The sequence below is a fragment of the Anser anser genome, assembly GCF_964211835.1.
Source record: "Anser anser genome assembly, chromosome: 1".
Taxonomy (NCBI): Eukaryota; Metazoa; Chordata; class Aves; order Anseriformes; family Anatidae; genus Anser; species Anser anser.
The window spans coordinates 149,952,694-149,976,170 of NC_139720.1; the positions used below are offsets into that span (position 1 = coordinate 149,952,694).

The 23,477-nt window shown below is 40.3% G+C and overlaps 1 protein-coding gene and 1 long non-coding RNA gene across 4 annotated transcripts in view; one reads left to right on the forward strand and one right to left on the reverse strand.

Annotated features, from left to right (window-relative positions):
• The window catches only part of ANKRD10 (ankyrin repeat domain 10), a 37,781-nt gene extending 37,378 nt beyond the window's left edge, over positions 1-403 (reverse strand). For both annotated transcript variants that reach the window (XM_083820042.1, XM_083820041.1), the window contains exon 1: positions 60-403. In XM_083820042.1, coding sequence (XP_083676168.1) covers positions 60-260 — 201 coding nt within the window. In that variant the 5' untranslated portion in view covers positions 261-403. The remainder of the gene's footprint in view (positions 1-59) is intronic.
• A 126-nt stretch (positions 404-529) lies between these two features.
• LOC310892367 overlaps positions 530-23,477 on the forward strand; it is a 33,938-nt gene continuing 10,990 nt past the window's right edge. The window contains exons 1-3 of one of the 2 annotated variants that reach the window (XR_014578067.1): positions 530-4,251; positions 4,400-4,449; positions 6,381-6,556. This is a non-coding gene — a long non-coding RNA (uncharacterized lncRNA). Of the gene's footprint in view, positions 4,450-6,380; positions 6,557-23,477 lie in introns of both variants that reach the window. The other variant, XR_014578066.1, reaches the window with a different exon arrangement.

Genomic DNA, 23,477 nt, shown 5'->3' on the forward strand with positions numbered 1-23,477 from the left:
TCCATCCCTCCCGTCCCTTCTTCCCTTCCTTCCCTTCCCTTCCCCCGGCCGGGCCCCACCTTGCCGAAGTGCGCGGCCCAGTGGATGGGCGTCCAGCCGTAGAAGGAGTCCTCGGCGGCCAGGTCGGAGCGGGGCGAGCTCTGGAGCAGCGCGCACAAGGCGGGCAGGTCCCCATCGCGGCAGGCGCGGTGCAGGGGGAAGCGCAGGGTCAGCAGCTCCTCGCTGGAGAAACCCGCCTCGGGGCCGGCGCCCAGCGACATGGCGGGCAGGGCGAGGCGAGGAGAAGCGAGGCAGGGCAGGGGGAAGCGGCGCTGGGGGCGAGGGGAGGGGGAGCGGGAAGGAGGGGGAGAGAAGGAAGGAGCGGGCGGGGAGCGGCGGCGGCGGCCGTCAGGCACCGAGCACAAAGGCGGCGGGGCGGGCACCCGCGGCCGGTGCCGCCCCTCAAGGGCGGGGACGGGAAGGCGCCGGGCGGGGGCGAGGCGGGAAGGGCGCTCGGCGGCACGGCCGTCGTTCTACCCCCATCCCTTCACCTCCCCTTCTCGGCACCCCCTTCCCTTCCCTTTCAAAATTCCCCCCAAAAATCCGCCCCCCCCCCCCGAGCACTCACAGAAGCAGGTTGCGGTAAAACCGTGCCTCATCGACCCCTAGCGGCCCCCGCCATCTCACAGGGGCTGCTCGTGTGGGTGCTGAGCTGCCAGCCCAATATGTAGGATCACGGAATGGTTTGGGTGGGAATGCACCTTAAAGATCACCTAGTCCCAAATATATAGGATCACGAAACACCTCGAGTTGGAAGGGACCTTAAAGACCACCTAGTCCCACTCCCCTGCCATGGGGGGTATAGGATATATAGGTATGGCGTTGTTTTCACACCACATCCCCATCAGAAAGCGCGTTCTGGCTAATTTCAGTGCTCTCCAGCGCTTGGAGATTGCTATGGTTCTGTGCGACATAACGGGTTGCAAAACAAAGGATAATTTCATTAGTGGCCGATTCCAGGGATGGTGCCAAATTTTTACTTGCAACTTGAAACCAGTCCTTGAGTAACTGACTCCACAGAAACCTTAGGAAACTTTTGTTTGTTGCTCCTAATTATTTTCTGTCAAAAGTACTCGCGAGATACTTTTCAGGCAGTAGTAAACTTAAATTGATGGTAATTTGTTTGCGTAAATCCAAGTACATTCGTTTACCCCCCAAAATCGAGGGATATTTCTTTTTCAGTAAACACTATTAAATGGTGTAAGCCAGGAATTATGTCTGGGGGCAAATAAGATACAAATCAACTTTTGGTAAAAGTACCAAGAGGCCTAAACAATTTTAAAGGCTTTTCTTTAATATCAAGTGAAATTGATCATTAAACACCTTTTAGCTATTATATGTGTACTTCACCAAAATAAAATACTACATTTCTACAGGGCTGTCAAGTTATAAATCTCAGAATAACGTGTAGAGGAGGGTGAATTACAAATGAGCCCTTTTATAGCTGGTTACACCGAAGCACAAAAAAGCTCAGTGCTTTGTCCAGGGGAGGGAGTGCTTCCAGCTACAGCAATTTGCAGTTCAGTACCTGATCCTTTGCCTTTCAAAAACGTTCAGCTGATGCTGCATCTGGCCCCAGCTTTCGCAAGTTCTGAGAGTTTACCATTTGATATACACTTCTCTTTCTGTGTTATGTGGATTTTGTTTTCCCCATATCAAACTTCTCTAGGCAGATGCTAATCATTTGACTTGTTTTGAGATTAAATAATAAAGGTACCATAGGATAGAGCAGTTGAAAGAAGGAAGGAAAAAACCAACAGCTTACGTTATAAAAACGGTCATTACCAGAATGGCTGGTATTAAAGAAAACAGTTTCTTAGTTTGAAAACAGGCAAGCTGTTTTTCACTGCTCTGTGTATAAGCACTGACATTTATAGTCACTCGTGTATTGTTTATAACTGTCATAAGAAGTGATGAATATTTAAAACTTGGGTTATAGGGAAGATGAGCGAAAATTAAATATTGCGTTACTGAAGATTCGTATTGAAGATTTGCATGTGGTTTTTGTCTCTTACTGGCATGTGGAAACTGCCACACCAAATAAAGACAGTGGTCTGTCTAATTTCCTTATAGACACTGACATTAACGTATTTACTTTCCAGCACTGCCTGCAAGATAGTCGTGTGCTGTTATACCTCTTAAAAGTGGGAAGTGTAATACTGCAAGGGGAAGTGGCTTTAACAGCGACATGCAGAAATCCTGCTTGTGGAACTGAGCTCAGGCATCTTCACTCACCAGAGGGCCGCGTGGCCATCCAGAGGGACCCCAACAGGCTGACAGGAATCTCATGAAGTTAACAAGGAAAAGGGCCACCCAGCTGGAAAGCAGCTCTGCAGAAAAGAAGCTAGAGGTCCTGGTGGACAAGAAGTTGAACATGAGCCAGCTATGTGCCCTTGCTGCTAAGAAGGCTAACTGTATTCTTGGTCACATTAGGCAAAATGTTGCCATCAGGTCAAGAGAGGTGATCCTTCCCCTCCACTTAGCATTGGTGAGGCCACTTCTGGAGCACTGTGTCCACTTCTGGGCCCTCCAGTACAAGAGAGCCCTGGACATACTGAACAGAGTCCAAGGGAGGCCACCAAGATGATGGAGGGCCTGGAGCAGCTCTCCTGTGAGGAGGGGCTGAGAGCTGGGACTGCCCAGCCTGGGGAAGGGGAGGTTCAGGGGGATCTCATCGATGCCTGAGGGGAGGCTGCAGAGAGGACGGAGCCAGGCTCTTGTCAGAGGCCCTGGGCACAAACTGGCCCCCAGGAGGCTCCCTCTGAGCCCCAGGAGCACTTCTGTGCTGTGCGGGTGAGGAGCCCTGGCACAGGCTGCCCAGAGAGGCTGCGGGGTCTCCTCCTTGGAGGCCTTCCAAAGCCGCCTGGAGATGGGCCTGGGCAGCCTGCGCTGGGTGGTCCTGCTGGGGCAGGGCTTGGGCCTGGTGGCCTCCAGACGGCCCTGACAGCCTCAGCTATTCTGGGATTCTCTGATCTCAAGTTTCATGAGTAGATTCCTTGTTATGAGGTCGACCTTTTTTATTTCCTTGCTAGTCATCTACACCAGGTATTCCAAAATAGACAACCATAGTAATCACCGTATGATATTGGTTCCTTAATCAGTTTGTAGTCTGCATATAATTTGGAGAGTCATAGCTGTCTCTCTGTTTGCTTGTTTACTGTGATTAATTATCCATTAAAATATAAAAATAGGTCATTTTTAATATTCTGCTTTCCTATTGACTTCTGTGATGTATTTTGGCAATGGGCTTCATAGGATAATTAATTTTAATTGAAATTTCATTAAATTGTAATTAAAAATGTTTTCTTTAACTGCTGTCATATGTTGTGAAACCGGGACATGGGAATTCTGGTTTTAACTTTTTTTTTTTACACTTCATTCCAATTACATTGTAATTCATTCTTTTCTCTATCATTATCCTCGTTAGCCTCTGTACTGAACAGTACAAGTCTTAAACATATTTTTGACAATCTTTCTGTGCAAAAGTTCAGGTAAAGAGAATATAAATCTGTATGTGGTTCCAACTTCTTTCTAGATGATGGGTGTGGTTTCCCTGACATATATAGCTGCTATTACGGTCTGTGTGCATGTAGAGTAAGTCAGGAAATTGATGGTCATGGGTTAAACTGTAATTTACACTCCTTTATGAAAAAAAAAAGGAAGTTTAATATATAAAAACGTGTCAGGTTCATTGCATTTTCTGGTTTGTCTGAAGACAGATTTTAGCATTTAGTGTGCTTTATAAACTAGAATTCTTTAATGGAATACAATAACTAGTATGCTTACTGTATTATATACACAACAAAATATGTTCCTAATTTTTATGACTTGGAAGTGTTCATCCACTATGTTTAGTCACCCATATTTTTGCGTATTTCAGAAAAAAAAAAAAAAACAACTTATTTGCAGGCCTATTTGCATTAATTTTGTCCTCAGTTCTATTCCTGGTCTTAAAAGGGAAGTGAGAAGCTTTATTTCAGTTTCTGTCAGTCCAAGGAAGTGGGTCTTATGTTTTGTTGAGGAGTGCAACAGAACTAAATTTCCCTTAAGAAAGAAACAGAAAAAGACACGGAAGAGCTTTTAGGCAAGGCAGGGTGGAGGAAGAGATTGGTTTTATTTTAGCTAAGTTTGGTTTTTTGTTCTCTTTTGGCTAAAGGTTAAGAAAGAAAATAGTCTGTAAATGACGACTTCTTGAATATTCAATACAGTCTAGTAAGTATACATTCAGATACTAAATAAATTATTTTAAAGTGTTTTGTGAAAAATTATTTGCTCTTTTACACAACTGTGTAATGTACTCAGTGTCCTCTCTTTGCCATTCTGATACAAATAAATTATATTTGCCAATTTTTCTTTGCAGACGGGTTGAAGATGGAGCATTTTATGACAACTCATGCAGAATGATGTCAGGTATTTTTCTTAAAAAACAAACAAACAAAAAACCACCACCACAAAAAAAACCACACAACCCTCTCCTCCTGCCCTCCTGCTTTAGAATTTCATTGAATACATAGTAGCATTCAAATCCCTTCTTCCTTGCTATGGCAAGCTTGCATTGGTTAACGTTTAGGGCTTTATTTAGATACTCATACATATGAGTCTAGTGCCATTTGAGATGCCCAAGAGTATTCTTCCGTGTATTCAGCTGCTGCTGCAGCAAAAAGTGATCAGTTTATGCAGGTCCCCTGCCGTGCCTGTGCAGACTTAACCTATCCTGGAAGTCCACAGGCTTCTTAGGCTACATTAGGCACCTATGTTCTGACAAACAGATCCTCCATAAATATAATTTGCATTGATGGTCCTAGTTGCACCAGGAGTTCCTCACATTTTATCTGGTCCCAAACCCCTTAAAACAGCCTGTCTTTGCAGGAGGTTGTTGGATAATGAATTCCTTGCTGCCCAAGTCCATTTTTGGGTCAGTGGGACGTTACACTAGCTAATTGTGTTTCCTTCTGTTTACCTAACGGGAATCTAAGAGGGGGATTTTGCAAAAGGACAAACTAATTCAGACATTACTCATTATTCATTCTATTTTGGAACTATGTGAACCGTGATGAAAATGTAACATTTCTTTAGATGCCATGAATTTGTTTTAGCAACGGTGAGAAACTTTCCATCATTTTCCCAGTGTAAACAGAGTCTGATTCATCATCTTCAGGGAACAGTTCAAAGATTAGGTTTACTTCCTGTTTCTGGTTGCACGGAAAACCACAGCTGAGTGGTGTACCACTTGAAATATGTTTTCTTATGTAGATTTTTTTGCTATTTTCACCTTTCTTCCATGAAGACCAACTGTTTTGTTGCGATCATTCCTAGAACAGAATAGGAAATAAACATATTCTTTCGGATGGAAGTTAATGGTAGAAACAGCTGGAACATTTTGTAAAAGTTAATTTAATAAACATAAAAGCATTAGTGCTCAAGTGCTAAAACTAAGTTTGCATAGTATGTGAGGCCTCTCAGGGCACAAAGACCAGAAAATTAATAGCAGCAGTAGCTGCTAACATGGAAAAAAAAGCCGTGAGTGGAAAAACAGTAAACTGAAAGTCCTTTATCCTCCTTTCCAGTCTTCAGTTCTCAGAGTTTTGTCTGGCAAGGAAAGCAGGGAATCTGTCTGACTTTCAAATAATTACTGATGTATTACTCCATTGCAGGCAAGTAGCAAAGAGCAGCTGCTCGTTGTAGCCAGAGCCAATTTCTCCCTTTCCCATCCCCCATTTCTTACTGCTTTCCCTGGAGAAAGCTATCTCACTATTAAACAAACTTGGGTTGGGTTGCAAGACATATCAAGATTTCATTAGAAAAATATTTACTCATGCATAAAGAAGCCTTTTCAAAAAAAGTTCACTACTTAGGAAACGATGTGATTTTGTGGGTAATAAATAAAAACAGATTTGTTATGCTACAGTTGTAAAGCTGCCATCTTTTATGAGCCTGGGAAGAGTGACCTTACTCATCATAAGGCTTTGTCAATTCTGCCTCCACGCAACTATTCTCTTCCTGATACATGTGACTCATCTGGGCCATGCTTAACAGAGGTCTAGTGCCTAACAAGTAAAGGATTTAATTATACTTTTTGGTTTATTGACAAACTGTCCTTCGTTTTTCCACATTCCTTACCAGGTTTAACTGAAAGTTAAGGTTTCTTGAGAGACAAAATACCAGCACTGTAGTAAAAAACAAAACAAAACATAATTCTGTAAGAAATCGGCATCAAACCATTTCCATTTATAATGAGCCTAAACGACAGAAATAGAAAGCTCCTTCAATGTCCTTGTCTTAAAAAAAAAAAAAAAAAAAAAAGGTAAGTTCATTATATCTCCATTTATCTTTACATTTAGGATGGATATAAAACTGAATTCCTGAGAAGTTACATTCAGGAATGATCTTTCATCTGAAAAAATGCATGTATGTGTGGAGGAGTGTTGCTCAAGTTGCTCTTTAAGTAATTCACATGATGACTCCCTGAATTCGTCCTGATATTTCATTAGAGATGCTGTCTTCCTCCCTTGCAATGGTGAGTAGCTTCCTGCGGTTCAGAGACGGGGGAAGCAACCTGTATGTGTTACTTGAGCTGTGCTCTGCAGCATTTTGAGATTTAAAGAAAGCTAAGAACTGCACAAAAATTTCATCTCTTGCATCCAGAGGAAAGATACCGTGGGGCATTGCATATTGTGATTCCTGGAATTCAGACCACATTCATACCATACTTCATGGTATGGAGTCTGTGCCATTAGGCATAATAAACCTTTCACACCAAACAAACTTTCCTACGTTAAGAACAACATTTCTGTAATTACTCTACGTACTGTTTTGATTTGTACTTGGATGGAAGCTTGAAGCGTTTACGTAATTTTTATTTAAATGTTAAATGAAACAAACAAATCAGTGAATTGACTGCTTTTACCCAGATGTGGAGGTAACAAACCATCTTCTAATTTTAAAATTCAATAATCTGGAAATCTTTCCATGGGGAAAAAAAATAATAAAGGGAAAAAATGTCATATCCTCTTACAAAGAGAACAAACAAAAATCTTGAGAAAGGTGAAGTGTGTGAAACGTCTGTTTCTGAGCCTGGCAAGTGTTCTTGAAACCCTCAACCTGTTCAGTGAGATTAGATGCTGCGTTTGAGGGTTTTAGTCCTTACTCATTCAAGAGAGAGCATGCTCCTCTCTAAACTGTGATTTAGTCACGCAATTGTAGCACCATCTTTTTGTAAGAGAGGATGGTGCCTGGTGTTTAAATTCTTCATGAAAAAGAGTGAAAAGATGAAGCAGCCTATGTTATCAGAATAGGTTTCCGTTCTAGCTAGCGTAATATGAAAGGAGCCATCTTGTGGTTGTCTCTTCTGCAAATAAAATGTTGTAACAATATTGCCCTGAAAAGCTGAAGTTAAAGTTGCATCCATACTTCTGTGATATTTTTTCTTCTACTTGTTCACAAATGTTACATTTTGAGTAAAACCCTTTTCAAGCAGAATCTTTTTCATTCAGATTTTTCGTTCTACCAAATATTCTGAATTAAAATAACACATATAACTATTCATACAGAATTAAACTTGATACATTCATTCTATGTACCCTACTAGTCAATCCACCCCAATATTTGCTAGTCCTCAGAGCTCTTGCATCCTTTAATCTGCACTCTAAATCCTGTTTTAAACTGTAGTCAACATCATATCCTCTGAAATATCTTGGTAAAACTACTTTCTAAATCAATGCTAAGTGATTTATTTATTTATTTATTTATTTATTTAATAAACTCTGTTAAAATGTAATCCTTGGGAACTATATGCATTCCAGGCGCAAATAGGCAAAGCATCCTTTGCTCCTGGACTTCAGCCTTGACTTGGAGAGACAACATTTAGACAGTAAATCAGTGTGATTTCTTGGCCTCTTTGCCACTGTACAACGGCACGTATCAGTTTTAGAGTCTGATTAAGCCTCACAGTCCTGAGCATGTACAAGCAAGTTTATTTTACATAGATTAGCTCACTGATGTTTGTATTAGTTTAATTAAATATAATTTAAAAAAATCACTTAGTTAACCCAAAAGTTATGTATAAACACAAGCCTCTGCCATAATTCCTGAAGTTCTATATCCTTAATAATACTGAGTAAGGTCATGTGTGATACAACTTGGATAGCAATTTGTCTAGTGCAGTTGTTAACAACTAATTGTAACTTCACACCTAAGGGTCACCATCTGCTGAAAGTACAGAAAAATGTTACAAATGTCATTTGACTGCCCTCTCTCTATGGACTGAAGGCAAAGATGTATGAAATCTATACTTTCAGGTAAATTTATTCATTTATTTCAACTAACACATAAGCAAAGTCTTACTTCAAAATGTGGAATCATTTGAGGTTTATTCTCTTCTTTGGTCTAGAAAAAAAAAAGAATTTTCTAGGAAAATGAAAATCTGGAAAAGGGATTTTAAGACTACTTATTTCCACTGGAATGGCAGGTACAGTTTGAGAAGATGAGAGACGGGATTGGTAATAATTTTTCCTACAGCTGATTTAGGAAGACAATATAAACATTTATTTTGGAAAGTTATTTGAGCCATAGGATTAGAATGAAATGTTATAGGTCTTTCAGTCAGAAAATAAACATTAACTAGGAGAAAAATGCAGCTTCACAACTGAAAATATTTGAACTTTTTTTTTTCATTCAAAATATGCTTTCTTTGCTTTAAAACTGGAAGTAGAACTTTCTTAGATGAAAATCTGATTTCTTTGAAACTGTTTTGTTTCAAAGCAGTAAAATAAAAAGTCAAGCTTAATATGAAATGTTTTAAATTATTAAACAGGATGCTTAAGTTGTTTTTCATTTTTTAAGGTTTTTAAAAGTATTTGTTGTTTTACAGAGGTATTTACTTTTTGTCCCCAACTAATAGAAAACTTTAAAAATGATAGTTTTCTTGACATGGAAAAATGATTTCCAGTGTTGCTAAAATAAAATTAAAAAGTCAGGTGGCTTCTCACTATTTGAGAAAATTGCTTGGATGAATGAAACAACATGCTTGTAGAGAACGTAAGCACTGAAATCAAAGGTAACAGACCATGTAAGACTTTGACATAAATTTCTGTACAATTATGTTTGAACCTCTATAAGCAATAATAACTCTCATTTGTTTGAGGCATAATCATACATCTTTACTTTCTACTTTATGAATAGAGAACTGTTCAAAAATTATTAGTGTATCCCCAGTTAACAACAGAACTGTATTTAGTCTATTAGAATTACCTGGATTCAACTTCCAGAAATTTCTTGTTGCTAGGGAAATTTATAGTCATAGATACATTTTTTTACAGGGGTCAGTGCTTCCATATCAATAAACAAGAAGTAGGGTAAGATTCTCCATTGCTGTCCACTGTTTAAGGAAGCTTATAGCAGCTTTAAAGGTACCTTTGCACTTACAGGGTTTTTTTGTTGTTGTTAGTTGGGATTACATTGACTCTAGGACCAGAAATTGTTTATTCAAAATTGTGAGGAAATAATTTTTGAACTGAAGAGTGAAGTAGCTAAGTAGCAAAATCTGGAGGAGAATATTGTAATAGCATCATCTGGAAATTCATCCAAACAAGAAACTTTTTGTCTCTCTGCTTCTTTTTCCAATTTGGCATATAGAATGAATGTCTAATTTGCTTGATTGAAACCTTTTGCTTCAATAGTAAACTACTGGTTTGCTAAAAATAAAATCCTTTCAGTACAGAGGGACATTTCATACATCTGTGCAGAAATACGAGCTCTATTTGTACCCTGAAAAGCTGTCAGACATCATATGTGTAGAACTGAATATACAGTGTAAGAGTCTGCTGGATGTTAATCAGTGATGTTTCCTGTGAATTCACCTCCAGATGCCTGTTGTCTCTTTTTGTCATTTACTTTGTTATTCAGTTGTTCCTTCTTCTTTTTACAAAACTTTAATATTGAGTAGCATAGCATATTCTTTACCATGTCCTGTAGATGTTAGACATCGTTGGAAACAGCTGAAAATAGCTGCTGGAAGCCTATTGAGCAACCTCAGCTCTTGCAGACACCAGCTTGTCCTTCACCAGTGTCATCTCTTCTGCAGTAGCTGAGTCCTGGCTCTGATCTAATTGGAATGGGGTGGATTTTCTTTGACCTCACCAAAACAAAACAGAACACTTGCAAACTAAAATACCAAGTTTGTTAATTAGACTGGGAATTTTACTAGACAAATCTGTACCAGTGAAAACTGCTTTTCTGCACCGAGGAAATAGTTACTGCCCATATTCAGCTATGTGGTCTGTTACCGTGAAAACCTTGCCTAATGTGCAACCTCAGTACATTTTTTCCTGTATCTGATAGGTGTATTAGAATAGACTCGGAAATAATACAGTTCTGAGCAGAAACTACCAGGAGTAAAAGCTGGCCTGAAAACAAAAGCTTTAGGCAGTGTAATACAGGAGGTTAATCTGTAAGTACCTCCATGTAATACTATTTAGTCTAGCAGATGCTCTCTCTTCAGCTGTAGTAGTGACATTCTTACATTGAAATTCGGTATCCTAACATGCAGATATGCTTTCCATTGACCAGACTTTCTCTGACAAATACACTGACATTTTAGGGGGAAAAGAAGATGTGTCTTATTTAGTTTTGGTACTGCTGTTCTGAAGATGTTTATGAAATTAGACCTAGGCAGCTTTATGGAGCGTCTTGCATGGAAGTTTAAACCACAGCCATTATTTATATCAACATTAAGTAATTGTGTAACCCCAAAGGAACGGCAATGTGTTATTTTAAGCAATCAGACAGGACATAAGAGACTGTCTGATATCACATGTTGGCAAGAAGATTAATGCTGAAATCTTAAGCCATGCCAGGTTTAAAAATGATGAATGGTACCGCTCAGTGTCTAAAATGTGTTATCTTTTTTTGAAACACACACAATTTTTTCCCTGGGTAGGGAATAATTGTCTGCCTATCACAGTATGCAGATGGATGACCAAACTTGCAAAACAACCTTAATTTTCAGGTCTTGGAGAAGCTGAAGAATATCCAAATAATTAAGATACCGGCCTGCATTATAGCATATAGCATAGCCTGCATAGCATAGCATTATAACAAACTGTTACAGGTTTTGTATGTTATCCTGAATAAGATAAGGCCCAGATCCACAAAGGCTTGATGCTTCTATGGAGAGCAGCCGAAATCCACTTCAAATGGTAGTTAAGTTTCTTAAAATCTTTTGTGTGCCTGGGACTAGGTCTGTATCCATTGGGAAAATAAAGTAGAGTAGAACTGCTAGAACTCCATTGTTTCCAGTGTTTGCCAGGCTAAATGTAATTAGTGTGAAGTGCTCAGCTACTACAAAAGCTGGAGACATAGAAATATGTAAACAAAATAAAAAAGATGGAGAGCAACTCTGCTCAATCAGATAATGACAGGACAAGGGGGAATGGTTTTAAACTGAAAGACAGGAGTTTTAGAGTAGAGGTTAGGAGGCAATTCTTCACTCAGAAGGTGGTGAGGCACTGAAACAGGTTGCCCAGAGAGGCTGTGGATGCCCCATCCCTGGAGGTGTTCAAGACCATGTTAGATGAGGCCCTGAGCAACCTGATCTAGTGGGTAGCATCCCTGCCTATGGCACGGGCTTTGGAACCGGGTGGTCTTTGAGGTCCCTTCCAACCCAAGCCATTCTATGGTTCTGTGATTCTGTGGTTCTGTGATTCTATGAAAAGTTTACACATTCTCTAACAGATGAACCATGAAAAATCTTTAATATTAAAGGTGGATTACATTCATATTATAAAGCATATATACAAAGCAAGTAATACAAAACAAGTATAAGCAGTAAGTCTGTTGTATGTTTGGAAAATGTTTTTTTTTTTTTCTTCACAATGAAATGCTATGGAAATAAAGCCCTGGTTTATGCAGGAGAGACATGTGGCTCAAATAACTCCAAATATTGGTACTAAGGGAAAACTGATATTGAAAGAATTCCAGGCAATTGTGATACCAATATTTACATGAAACAATAGTTCCTTGCTTTCCAGGAGTGTAACATTATGTGAAGTTTTGGCAAAATAGGATAACATTTATTAATCTGTTTTCTTAGCTTAATGCAATTTATGAGTTGTATTCAAGTTTCGTAGATTGAAACCTAAATGCTTACATGTTCACCTGTATGTCAGAATCAAGCTGGAACATTTTTCACTTTTAAAAATCAATGTTCCTGACTTTTTAGTATGTGTGATCTGGAGCTTGTGGATTTCTGCTGTCTCACCAGGTGACTGCTGTAACTATTCTCCAAAACAAATAGCAGCACTGTCACTTTCTTCCTCTTCTAAAAGGTATTTCTGCTGCATTTTGAAGGGAATAATGTAGGTAAGTAATTACAAGCATTCACCTCACTGAATCTCAGGTTAAAGCCCATCAATTTTGCAGGTGCATATGGTGTAAGACGTAAATGATGCTCTTTCCCCTAGCACCCCTATTGGATAGTCCAGGGAGCCCAGACTGAGCATACTGACTGTTTTGAATTCCCATCTGATCAGATTTGCTCAGTGGGCACACCTCTGTTCTGCATTCAGCTTGCTCTTGTCTGGCTGCCACTACCATGGATCAAGTGGATCCATATCCACCCTCGGGGGCAGGCAAGGAGAAAATCTGCTATTTTAAAATGCTCACGCTGACCTGGGATTCCCCCTGGCCCCAGCTGCACTGTAACAGAGGCAAGGCACCTTTCTGTGATTAAAAACATCCAGGGTTGGATGTTGCAGTGCTCCCCATCACAATGTCTAAATCAGTTTGTAGAACTAGTGTATAAAGTTTTTGATAGTGCCAGAATGAAGCTTTTTGTGTAACAGCAGACATGGCAAAGACAGCAGGAGGAAAACGGTGTTCAGAGTCACTGCCCTGCTGGTCTGCCTCAGCCTTGGCCAGAGATTAAAGTCTTTATGGCTCATTTTTGATGTCTGTTCAACCTTCCATTTTCATTAAAAATGCTAGAGAAGAAGTGGATGTGCACCACTGTTGATGCTTTTAAAGATTCTAGACTAAAACTGTTGAGGTTTGTGACCTCAGAAGTTGAATTTATGTATGTACCATATGTATTTTAACCTTATTTTGGAGTTTAATTGTTTTCCAAAATGTATAGGGCTGGACATGAAACTGAAGTATATTTAAACATTTCAGTTTGGGGAAAAAGCTCTACCAAATGGGAATATGAATTCAGAAGTCCACTGATGAATTGTAAGGATAATTGGGGGTCAGGTCTACAGCGAATTTAGCGGCAGAGCTGCTGCAGGCAGATGTAGCTAGCCGAAAAACTGGGAATGCGCACACTGCCAGAGTTTCAAATTAATGGGATGTCTCCTGGGAATGAGCGTCAGGAAGGAAAATCCTACTGGTTGTTTGAGCCTAACTTTCTGCTTCTCACCTCTAGCCACCTGCCTGGGCCGTTCTGCCCAACCACTAGGGAGCTCTGCCAGCACAGGTCTTGCGTAAGAAGTTCCATTATTCAAGTTTAATCCAGCAGTCTAGATCTGGGACATACTTAGCTATTTCCTAGAAGTGTTAGCTCAGTTTTATTCAGGATTTCCATGGTTTTATTGCTAGGCAGTTTAACTGAGAGTAATTCAATTTTCCCCTGCATCTTTTATTATGGGAAAGAACCCATAACTGCTGGGAGTTTGTATGATGCTTCACTCTTTTTTTTTTTTTTTCTTGTGATAGTGATGTAATTCCTGCACGATGTATGTGTTATAGTATTACCTAGGCTTTACGGTTACTATTATACAGATGACATACTTCAGAGAACATGAATGGGAAACTATCACTCAGGACTGTGTATTTATAGCAGCACCACGTTAAGAGCAGGAGCAGGGCTCTGACTCACCGTTGGTGATGCTCACCTTGTGATGGCTGTGACACGTCCTGCTCCCAGCTGCCCCTTCCACCCTGTGACATGCCGTTTCCAGGCCCCACTGCAGACATGGCTCAGCTGCTCATGTAGCAGCGGCTGAATTTCGGCAATTTGCAGCTCAGCATATTAAGGCAACCCCAAATAATTTTTGGCTTACCTTAAAATATTGGCCTGCCAACTGTAGGTCTTCAGCAGCTGTTCTCCAACTGAGACAGAGTTGCACCAGAAGCAAAGATCTCTGGGGAAAGGGAGACAGGACTTCTATCAGTGGCTCCAAAGAGTCAAGATGCTGGATGAGAGAAAAGTTATGCTATATACCGTGTGAAGAAACTCAGGAACATTTTCAGGCTCTTTGGGAGGAGTAGGTGCCATAGCCTTAACCCAGTTTCAAGTTCAGATGAAGCATATCCAAGATAATTCATCTCTGATCATCAGTCAGAACTCCTAGAGTGGGAGTTGGCTCCAGGTTCACAAACCTATTTAGACGTCTGTAGTGTGGGCTTCTACATATGAGGTGCGTATTTAATGTGCAAAAGATTCAGCAACTACAGTCAATGGGGCCTTGAGACCAATTTTGTATCTTTGTGGGTTATACCCTCTCCTTTCATTGACTGTGCCATGAGTAATGTTCAATGAATCATATTCATCTCTTTATTTCTGCAAGTACTAACGGCCCTCTGCCTCTCTTCTTCCTTTGTCATTGTTTCTCTTTCCCATTTGTTGGTAATACTTGTCGAGTCTCTTTGGGACATAACTGTCAGAGACTTCAGGCACTTTTGTAGAAATCTTATGCACATTAGTGGATTAAATAGTTTTTGCTTTATATTAGGGACTCAATTTAAAGATGTGCCAGTCTGGCTCAGCACTCTGAGGCTGTGTGCAGAAGAGGGGGCAATCCACATCATTTGGTGTCCCTCCTCCAACACACAGACTGTCAAATGACTCACTGGATCAATAAGATTTTTAAATAGTACAGAAAGGCTTGCTCTTTTTTGTCTTTCATCCACATGAAATGGCATTGTATGTTACCTTATTAATCATTCGGTTGTGCCTTTTCCTCCAATAGTCTCTTTAAGAGCGCAGCTGTTATCTTGGGCTCAGTCATAGGGAGTCCTTTGTGGTTCACGTTATCCCTTGGTGACTTCATCCGCCTGTAAGATTGCCTGTATAGACAGAGCACCTACATTTTTCTTCCCGTATTCCCAGCATTATAGTACTAGAAGAATTCCCCATAGGTCTGTGAAACGTACCCTTATGCTGACCATCATTATGTTTCCCTTTCCTTCCAGTGCTTTCCAGGGTTTTTCATTAGTTTGTCGTTTAAACACTATTCTTTACAAGTGTGGCTGGGATTAAACAGGAACATTGTTCAGAGAGAAAAGGGCTTCTGGTAGAACAGATGTCACTTGCAGGACCATATATCCCCTTCCCTTGGCAACAGACAGAAGATCTGGCTAACTTGTAAGTGGGCATCATGCCCTCCCAACAGATGGTCAGAAGTACGGGGAGCCAAAAACCCATCTATGGACATGAAATATGTTTAAGAGGGCATGTCTAGACACAAATGTTGAACTAGCTTTTTAAGCTGAACTTCTGTGCCCACAGTCAATCTAGATGAAAGGACGTGTTTTAAAAAAGGAACATTCTGTGTCAACATATGGCTGCTTTGGTGTTTAGAGCTGCTGATGGTTATTGGGAGGGTTGAGGAGCAGGAGATCATAAAGTAATCACCATAATATAAGAGGTCTCCATTTTGGGTTTCTTTCTGTTGGGAATATCTAGGAAGAGACCAAACTAAAGTTCTGGTTCAGCTGAGTGAGTTTCACAAAATAAGTTCAGGAAATCAGAGGAATCTTCAGTACAGTTGCTGACCTAAACGTGCAGCCTTAGAACAGAATATCACCTCTGTTTTGGTAGAAAGTTGAACTTGTTTTCTTATGGTTTTGTCGTATTTGCCAACAACATTAAGAATCAGAGCAGTTTTTATTGTCACAAATCTGTCTCACAAAGACGTTATCACATGGATGAGTGAGAACAGTTCAGGTGTGTGGCTTTTTATTATGCTTATAATAGTTCTTAGCAAGTTTTTAGGAGAAAGTCTACATGTGCTACTGTAGCTGGGCAAGGAAATGTATATTGCAATAAGGATACATAACTACATCAAGACTTGTGCCCTAAACTTTCCTACAGCTGAAAATGCTCACCAGCATACAGTCTATACTTTACTCATGATCTGACTTTGCTCTTACCTGTTGAACTCTTACCCCTCTGAACTTGAAAATCAAGTAGGTTTAAGTAGGTTGCCTGGTGTGCTAGATAAAGCCATAGCAAGCTGTGATAAACACTGGTAAGAAGTTTACTGGCTAGCATTAAGAAATTGGTGGAGATTTATATGCATCAAGGCAGCTCAGCTGCAGAATTTGTTTTTGCATGTGTGTAATGGAGCAGCTGACTTCAGCTTTGAAGGAAAAAAGAGTCAAAGATTGATGAACTGAGAGAGGGACGGAGTATTTCTCTGTGAGATGAGAAACCGAAGGAACCGGCTGGTTCATTGCTGTGTCCTGAGAGCGATGGTGCAGGTGGAGCATGTACCAGTACAAAGAGAGCCAAGTCACTCTGCATCATCAGCGCAATCAGGCAGCTCCCAATAATTGCCTTTCTTATGGCAAAAGAGAGGTTAACCTCTAGCTAGTGTGTGTTCTGGCAGAAACGCTACCAAATGCAACAATGATTTGGTAGTGTATGCACTTCACTGGGGAGGTGTGGCTAGAGACTGTTAGGATGTTTCACTTAAAAGTGGAAATAGAAAACTATTGCGTAAGAATTATTTTCATTCACTGCCCAGCCTGTTTTGATGACCCAGGGCTGAAAAGTCACGCATCACATTGTCACTCACCTACACTTTCCACATGCTGGATCCAACTCCGTTCTGCTTCACGCTGATTTCACAGCTATACTTTTCACTGTAATTTCAGAGTATTTTGAATTCTGGTGTTTTCTGACATAGCCAAGATCATTTGCCTTGTGTGTTTTGTTTATTTTTTAATAACTGTATTCTGTATGGATGTACTATTTGACTGCATACATGTTGTTCTGTAGTTGAAGGAGACTATGAAGGCAATTGCTAAGTGATCTAGCAGTGTGCATTCAGGAGCACTCTTCATCAGTTAGTTCATAAAAGCCTTTTTTTTTTTTAATTTCTTCAGCATGAAGTGCCCTGTGAGCTCAGTACCAGCTTCCTGGTATTTACCAGCCTGTTTTCCATTCTCTTTTAGCCCAGCTAAAAATGACTAAATCCTAGCTGACACAAAGTCTCATGAGCAACATGAGGTTTGCTTATTAATAGTATTTTATTTCAATAATGAAATTCACAACTGTGTTGAATTGTAGTGCCCGCTTCTGCAGTGTTTCCAGGCTCCTTGTCTCTCTAGCATTAAAGCATGCACAGAGCTTGTAAGGAAGGGGAACACAGCCTGACCCGTGGGGTAGAAAAGTAAGTCTGCGTGTGAGTGCTGCGAAAATGCTCATCGAGGACCTAAATCCGTGCTTCCGTATACTGCCTGGAGAAATCTGACTGCAGTCCCACCTGCTCCAAGCATGCCTTTGCGCAGCCAAGTGTGTACACATGAGTACTATACCGAGCGCTTGAGTAAATCTCCAGACAAGTCTTATGGGAGTGTTACCTGGGTGAGGACGGTGTGGCTTACCTCTTATCATCAGGGAATCATATTTTCCAGTCCAAGACTTGCATAATTTGGCCCCAGTGCTTCCAAATCTGAATCTACCTAATTTTTAAGGTGTTGTTCGATTTTTGTTTTTTCATATTTTGCTAGGAAGAAAGTATTTTCATCCTCATTTACAGGCACGAGCTAAAATACTACCCTAATTAATAGATAAATTCCTATGTTTACAGAAAAAGAAAAAAAAAAAGAATAATCTGATAGCAATTCATACTACTGCAAGGTCATCAGAAGGAATCTCACTGCGATGACTTTTGGTGGTGATGGCACACACATCACAAGCCACAGACCCAGGTGCACACTGAATGCAGACATAGGCCACAGGGGCGGTTCAGCTGCTGGGCTATAGGCCAAGGTGAGGGCAAAACTTTTCATCACTCTTGTGCAAGCTGGGCCACGATGTGGCATGGGGAGCTTGAGGAGACTCTGAAGTGGTAAACCTTCAAGTTGTGGGCAGTGGGAAAGATGAGTTTTTAAACTGTGTGGGTTCAGGTTTCCCTGCATTTTGCATATAAAATAAAAAGGTCATCTTTGAGTTTGAATATGCAATAGGAGTGTGCACAGGGTGCTGCCGGTTTTCCTCACTTAGAAGCTTCTAGCTTATCAAATTACAGTCATTTATTTAGTAAATGTGTCATGTCAATGAACAATTATTAACTGAATATGCTTATGCATGTTACCATGGTTAATTCTACACACTTACTGCAGAACGGCTGCGTAAATTAGAAGATTATTGGTGTGGTTAATTTGTATGCCACATCTGATGCATAAAACAGAACTTTGCTTCCGATTTGTAGACAGAGCCATCGGGACACAGGGTGGCCTTGGGACAGCCAAGCCAGCGGGCACTGCTGCCTCATGTCGTTTGGTCTCAAGTTATTCCTCAGGTTAGACAGATGCAGGTTGCTAACCTTCATGGTTTTACTGCAACATTTGGTATTTTCCTTGAAACTTCAGCTTTTCTTTAAAAACCTCATTTCTTTCAAATAATAGTAAAGCCTCTAGCCCTAGATATTGGAGGGAGCTGCCTGGAAAGGTTAAAAGAATGTGGGAAGGATCCTGGAGGACAAATAAATGGAGCTGAGAATGAATTACTGGGAAGCAAATCTGAAAATTTTTGCAGGCCCGTCCTCTTTGTATCTGAGGAATCGGTCTGGAATTTGTAAAGGTGTAGCGTGTTCAAAATTGTAAAACTATATGTAACAAAAAGCCTCTTTTTTCTGCAGTTCATTGTTTTTAATGCTTATTGAGAGGGTGAATGAGTTGGTACACCAAGTGGCTTGCTACATTAACCCCTAAATTTTTGAAGTTTATGTTCCTTGGCAACACAAGAAACTTTCCTTAAACTTTTCAGAAATGCTGATGTATTTGCAGGCTTTCTGGTGTCAGATTGGTTATTTTCTCCACAATTACATTTCTAGTATGGTACAGTGTTGTATTGCTAATCAAGAAATTTTAGGATTTTTTTTTGTAGAACTTCATGTTTCTCTGATGAGCTCAACTTCTGAATTACTAGCTTTATAAACCAATCTCAGCTTTCATTATAAATAAAGCATCTACACATTTAACTTTGTAAAGAAATGCTTGAAAATATGACTGGAGCACACTCTAGAGGCTTAAAAACTCAACGGCAGATAAATAACTCCAAATTTATTCATATTTCAAATTTCATGATTTTTAAGCCAATCTCATGATTTTTTTTAAGCTTGATTAGTTTCTGAGGAAGATTTGAAGCATGATTTATGGATAATATGGATTTACATATCTGCTGTTCATTAGGAGAACTATCTTTTACTACTTTTTATCTGCTGATGTGGAACTGAATGTTGTATGTTCCTGATTGCTAAGTCCTACAATCTAGGTCAGAGATGCATGAAACTCTGCCAGTTCATAAAGGTGGTGGTGCTATTTCTGGAGTGTTTTGGAAGCTTGCAAAATGTATCCTTGATAGATTTTATGAAAGGATTGTGTCCTGGAAAGGATGAATGCTACACTTCATAAAATTATTTGGAGGACTAAGACGTCTATATGTAAATGAAGAAGATTTTAAACAGGTCTATGGATGTCATTAGGTTTTACCAAACTTAGTATGCCACTTAAAAAGGGTCATTACCCTATATTGAGGCTATATGTTCTGTGCCATTTTACATCTTGTCACTTGACTTGGGAACTTGCATGGAGAAATGGAAGTGCAAGCTTGATAAAAGTCTTGATTTATATGTTGCTTCAAATTGTCTGAGTTAAACCATGAGTCTATCCATCTCCACTCTGCAAGTAATTTTTATCTGCATAATATTTCCAATAAAACATGAAGCTCTTCAAGTGTAGCGAAAGGATTAGTGAATTCTTGGACTGCTGACACTTTAGGATAATGTTTAGCAATGGGTTCGAGTTACTCTCTTGAAGCATCGTGCAGCTATGGCTAGATGTCTAATTGAGTGACCTAGACAGCTGAGCGTTGTCACTGTATCTGAGCAGCAGTTCGTAAAATCATTCATGCTTTTTTTTCTGGGCTGTCAAATAGGCAGCTATCATCACTGTCACATTTTTGTTGTTATTTTCAGCTATTTATTAGGCATACATGTTGCCTGCTTGGACCGTGTTGATCATATATTATTTTATGCTGGCACTCCAGAGCCTCAGAGATGAATCAAACCAAGGCATCCAAGTCTGGGTGTGGAGCACACATCCAGTGGTCACAAGACCTTTCCTTTTTTAAACTGGAGTTGCTGTCTCTGTTCCCACTTCTTTGGCTGGTCATTGCTTCAGGAAACAGAAGATCCATCCTCCGGTCTTAATTCCTGTGTTAATTACGCTGCCTACTGGAGCACCACAGGGCAGGACAAATCATAGAATCACAGAGTATCCTGAGCTGGAAGGGACCCACAAGGATCCTCAAGTCCCAACTCCAGGCACCACACAGGTCTACCCAAAAATTCAGACCATGTGACTAAGTGCAGAGTCCAAATGCTTCTTAAACTCCAACAGACCTGGGGCAGTGACTGTCCCTGGGGAGCCTGTTCCAGTGTGCAACCACCCACTTGGTGAAGAGCCTCTTCCTGATGTCCAGCCTAAACCTTCCCTGCCTCAGCTTGACACCATTCTCTCAGGTCCTGTCACTGGTCACTAAAGAGAACAGATCGGCGCCTGCCCCTCCGCTCCCCCTCGTAAGGAAGCTGCAGGCCGCCATGAGGTCCCCCCTCAGCCTCCTCTTCTCCAGGCTGAACAGGCCCAGTGCCCTCAGCCGCTCCTCGTACGTCATCCCCTCTAGGCTCGTCACCATCTTTGTAGCCCCTCTCTGGACACCCTCCAGTAGTTTCACGTCCTTTTTGTACTGTGGTGCCCAGAACTGCACACAGTGCTTGAGGTGAGGCCACACCAGCAGAGCAGAGCGGGACAATCACTAAATTTGGAGATGGAGACGTGGGCAAGGCAGCTGAGAGGTGTGCTAATTCAGTACGTACACACTGGAGCAGGGATTTCCAAGCTCTAATGCAGGAACTAACACTTACCTTCAGAACTACATTTACATTGAGTTTTTTTTACTTCTTCTTCTTAGGCAGTAGAGAGCCTTTAGATTTTGGAAATTGTTTGAACTACTGTTATGGGCCAGTGAACTGCTGCGGTTGTAGTTACCAAGGCCTGGCAGAAACCACACAGCTGGAGGTCAGGGATAAAAGGGTGAAAAACCCTCAATGATAAAAAAATACCAACCAGGAGCAAAACCAAAAGCATTTATTCCCCTGACATGAAGTACAGCAAGAACAGACCTGAGCCGCTACATCAAAGTAAGACGTCTGATGATTATTAAGGGAAGGGAAGGCCATGGCTACAAAAAACGGTAGGAACAAAAAGCCTGAGTTGCCTTTCTGAAGAAAGAAATGTTCTGCATATCCCTATAGTGAGCTGGACAATGCATCTGGGCAGATTTTTTTTCCCTAAAATGTATGTACCACTCCAAAACAAAACAAAATAAAAAACCTCACTTTTGATTGAAAAATGGTTTACAAGTTGGGAAAACCAAAGCATTTTCATTAAAAAAATAAACACAACTTTTTGCTTTTTTTTTTTTTTTTTTTGTAAAACACATTTCTAGGGATTTTTTTACTTGGTCGATGCTACACATTCCCATCAGAAGATATTTTTACTCGTCTTACTGGTTAGTTTTCAAGACTAGATCAAATACCTCCAATTTTTCTGCCAGCCAAAACTTCCCACCTTCCTAACTCCTCACTTTCTTTTCACCTCTCTTTCACCGCTTTTCTAATACCATCTGTGCTATTCATCAGTGTTTAATTCAATCTTTGCCAGCATTCTACATCCCTTACAATCTTGGGCTAGGCCAAACTCTGGTTACAGAAACGGTTTTGGCAGTACTAACTCTTGATTTCTATGCACACGTAGTTAAAATCGTCTGGAAAGAAAATCTTATGTTTTCACAGTAACTACCTACAATGATAAAAGAGAAACAAAAAAGGGGAATAAAAGGGGAAAAAGAGACAAGGCATAAATAGGGTAAATATGAACGAGGAAGAGAGCATCAAGAAAAACAGAAGGAAATAAAGGCATGGGTCATGTAACTGGTCAGAGAGGGAGATAGCATGTAAGACACCTAAGAGAGTTTATATATATATCACTTCATCTTTCAACAAAGTAATAATAATTAAGATGAGATCTTCTTAGAGAAGACTGCATTCATTTTTGCTTCTTTCAGTGAGTTTGCTACAAGTCAATGTCTGATTTTTTTTTTTTTCAAAAATTGTTCCTGATTGTGCAAATGCAAATAAAGACATGGAGTAATTTCTGCTTGCTTTGTAGTCTTTGTGTGTGCAAGCAGTACCTCCTTATATATAGCTAGAGGCTAGGGGAAAGCCGGTGTGGAGTGTTGCCAAAAGGGCTTGCTCGTTACCAGATTTTTAAAAAAATATTGTTTTTTTAAATACCACTGATTTTAAGTCTTGGGAAAAAAAAATACTCATTTTGTTGACTTTTTCTTTTTTTCAGAATTACAAAAAAAAAAAAACCACAACAAACACAGTTTAATGGCTAGTTATGTGAGGATACTTTGTAACACCTTTCTATAAACATTTTTTGATTTATTACTCTTTATGTTCTCCAGGTTAGTGTTCAGCTCTGCTTATTTTGAATTGCTTGTATAGCTGCCTTTGTCCTTTGCTAAAATAAAGAGGGATGTTCACACTAGGGCAAAATTAAGAAAATCATGCAGTGGCTCTATAGTTTTTAGCTACTATTATGCACGAGGGTGTGTGTTATCAGTCAGTGTGGACCGATAAAATCGTGGTGCCTGAGTAAAATCCGTATGTACGCTGTGGTCTGAACTCTGCAGTGAAAGTTGGAGGGAGCCTTTCACCGCTGGGGACGTGACAGGAAGCAGAAGCTGCTCTGGCTTGGATCTGTAATGAAGTTAGCTCCAATTCATCTAGCTCGTCTTACTGGTAGGGGGAGGCACTGTGAAAGCAATTATTAGGAGACAGAGCTGAGAACATCACTGAGCTCAGCATACTAAGCTTTTGAGCTTTTGTGATTTTATTAGATACGTGGATGAGGTCACCTTTAAAAATAGCTGAGAGGAAGAGAAAGGAGAAAAGATGTGGGTTGCCGAAAGTTGTGCTGCTAAAGAAATCATGGAGCCTCTTGCTAATACATGGTGGTTCATTTTGGGCTGCTATTTTCGTTATTCTTAAAGATATGCTGAGAAATTGGGATTCCTCTCTTCCATTTTGTTTACCTGAAAATTCTTGAGGAGTAAATCAGAATCATTTTTGTAAATGCAGCCTCTA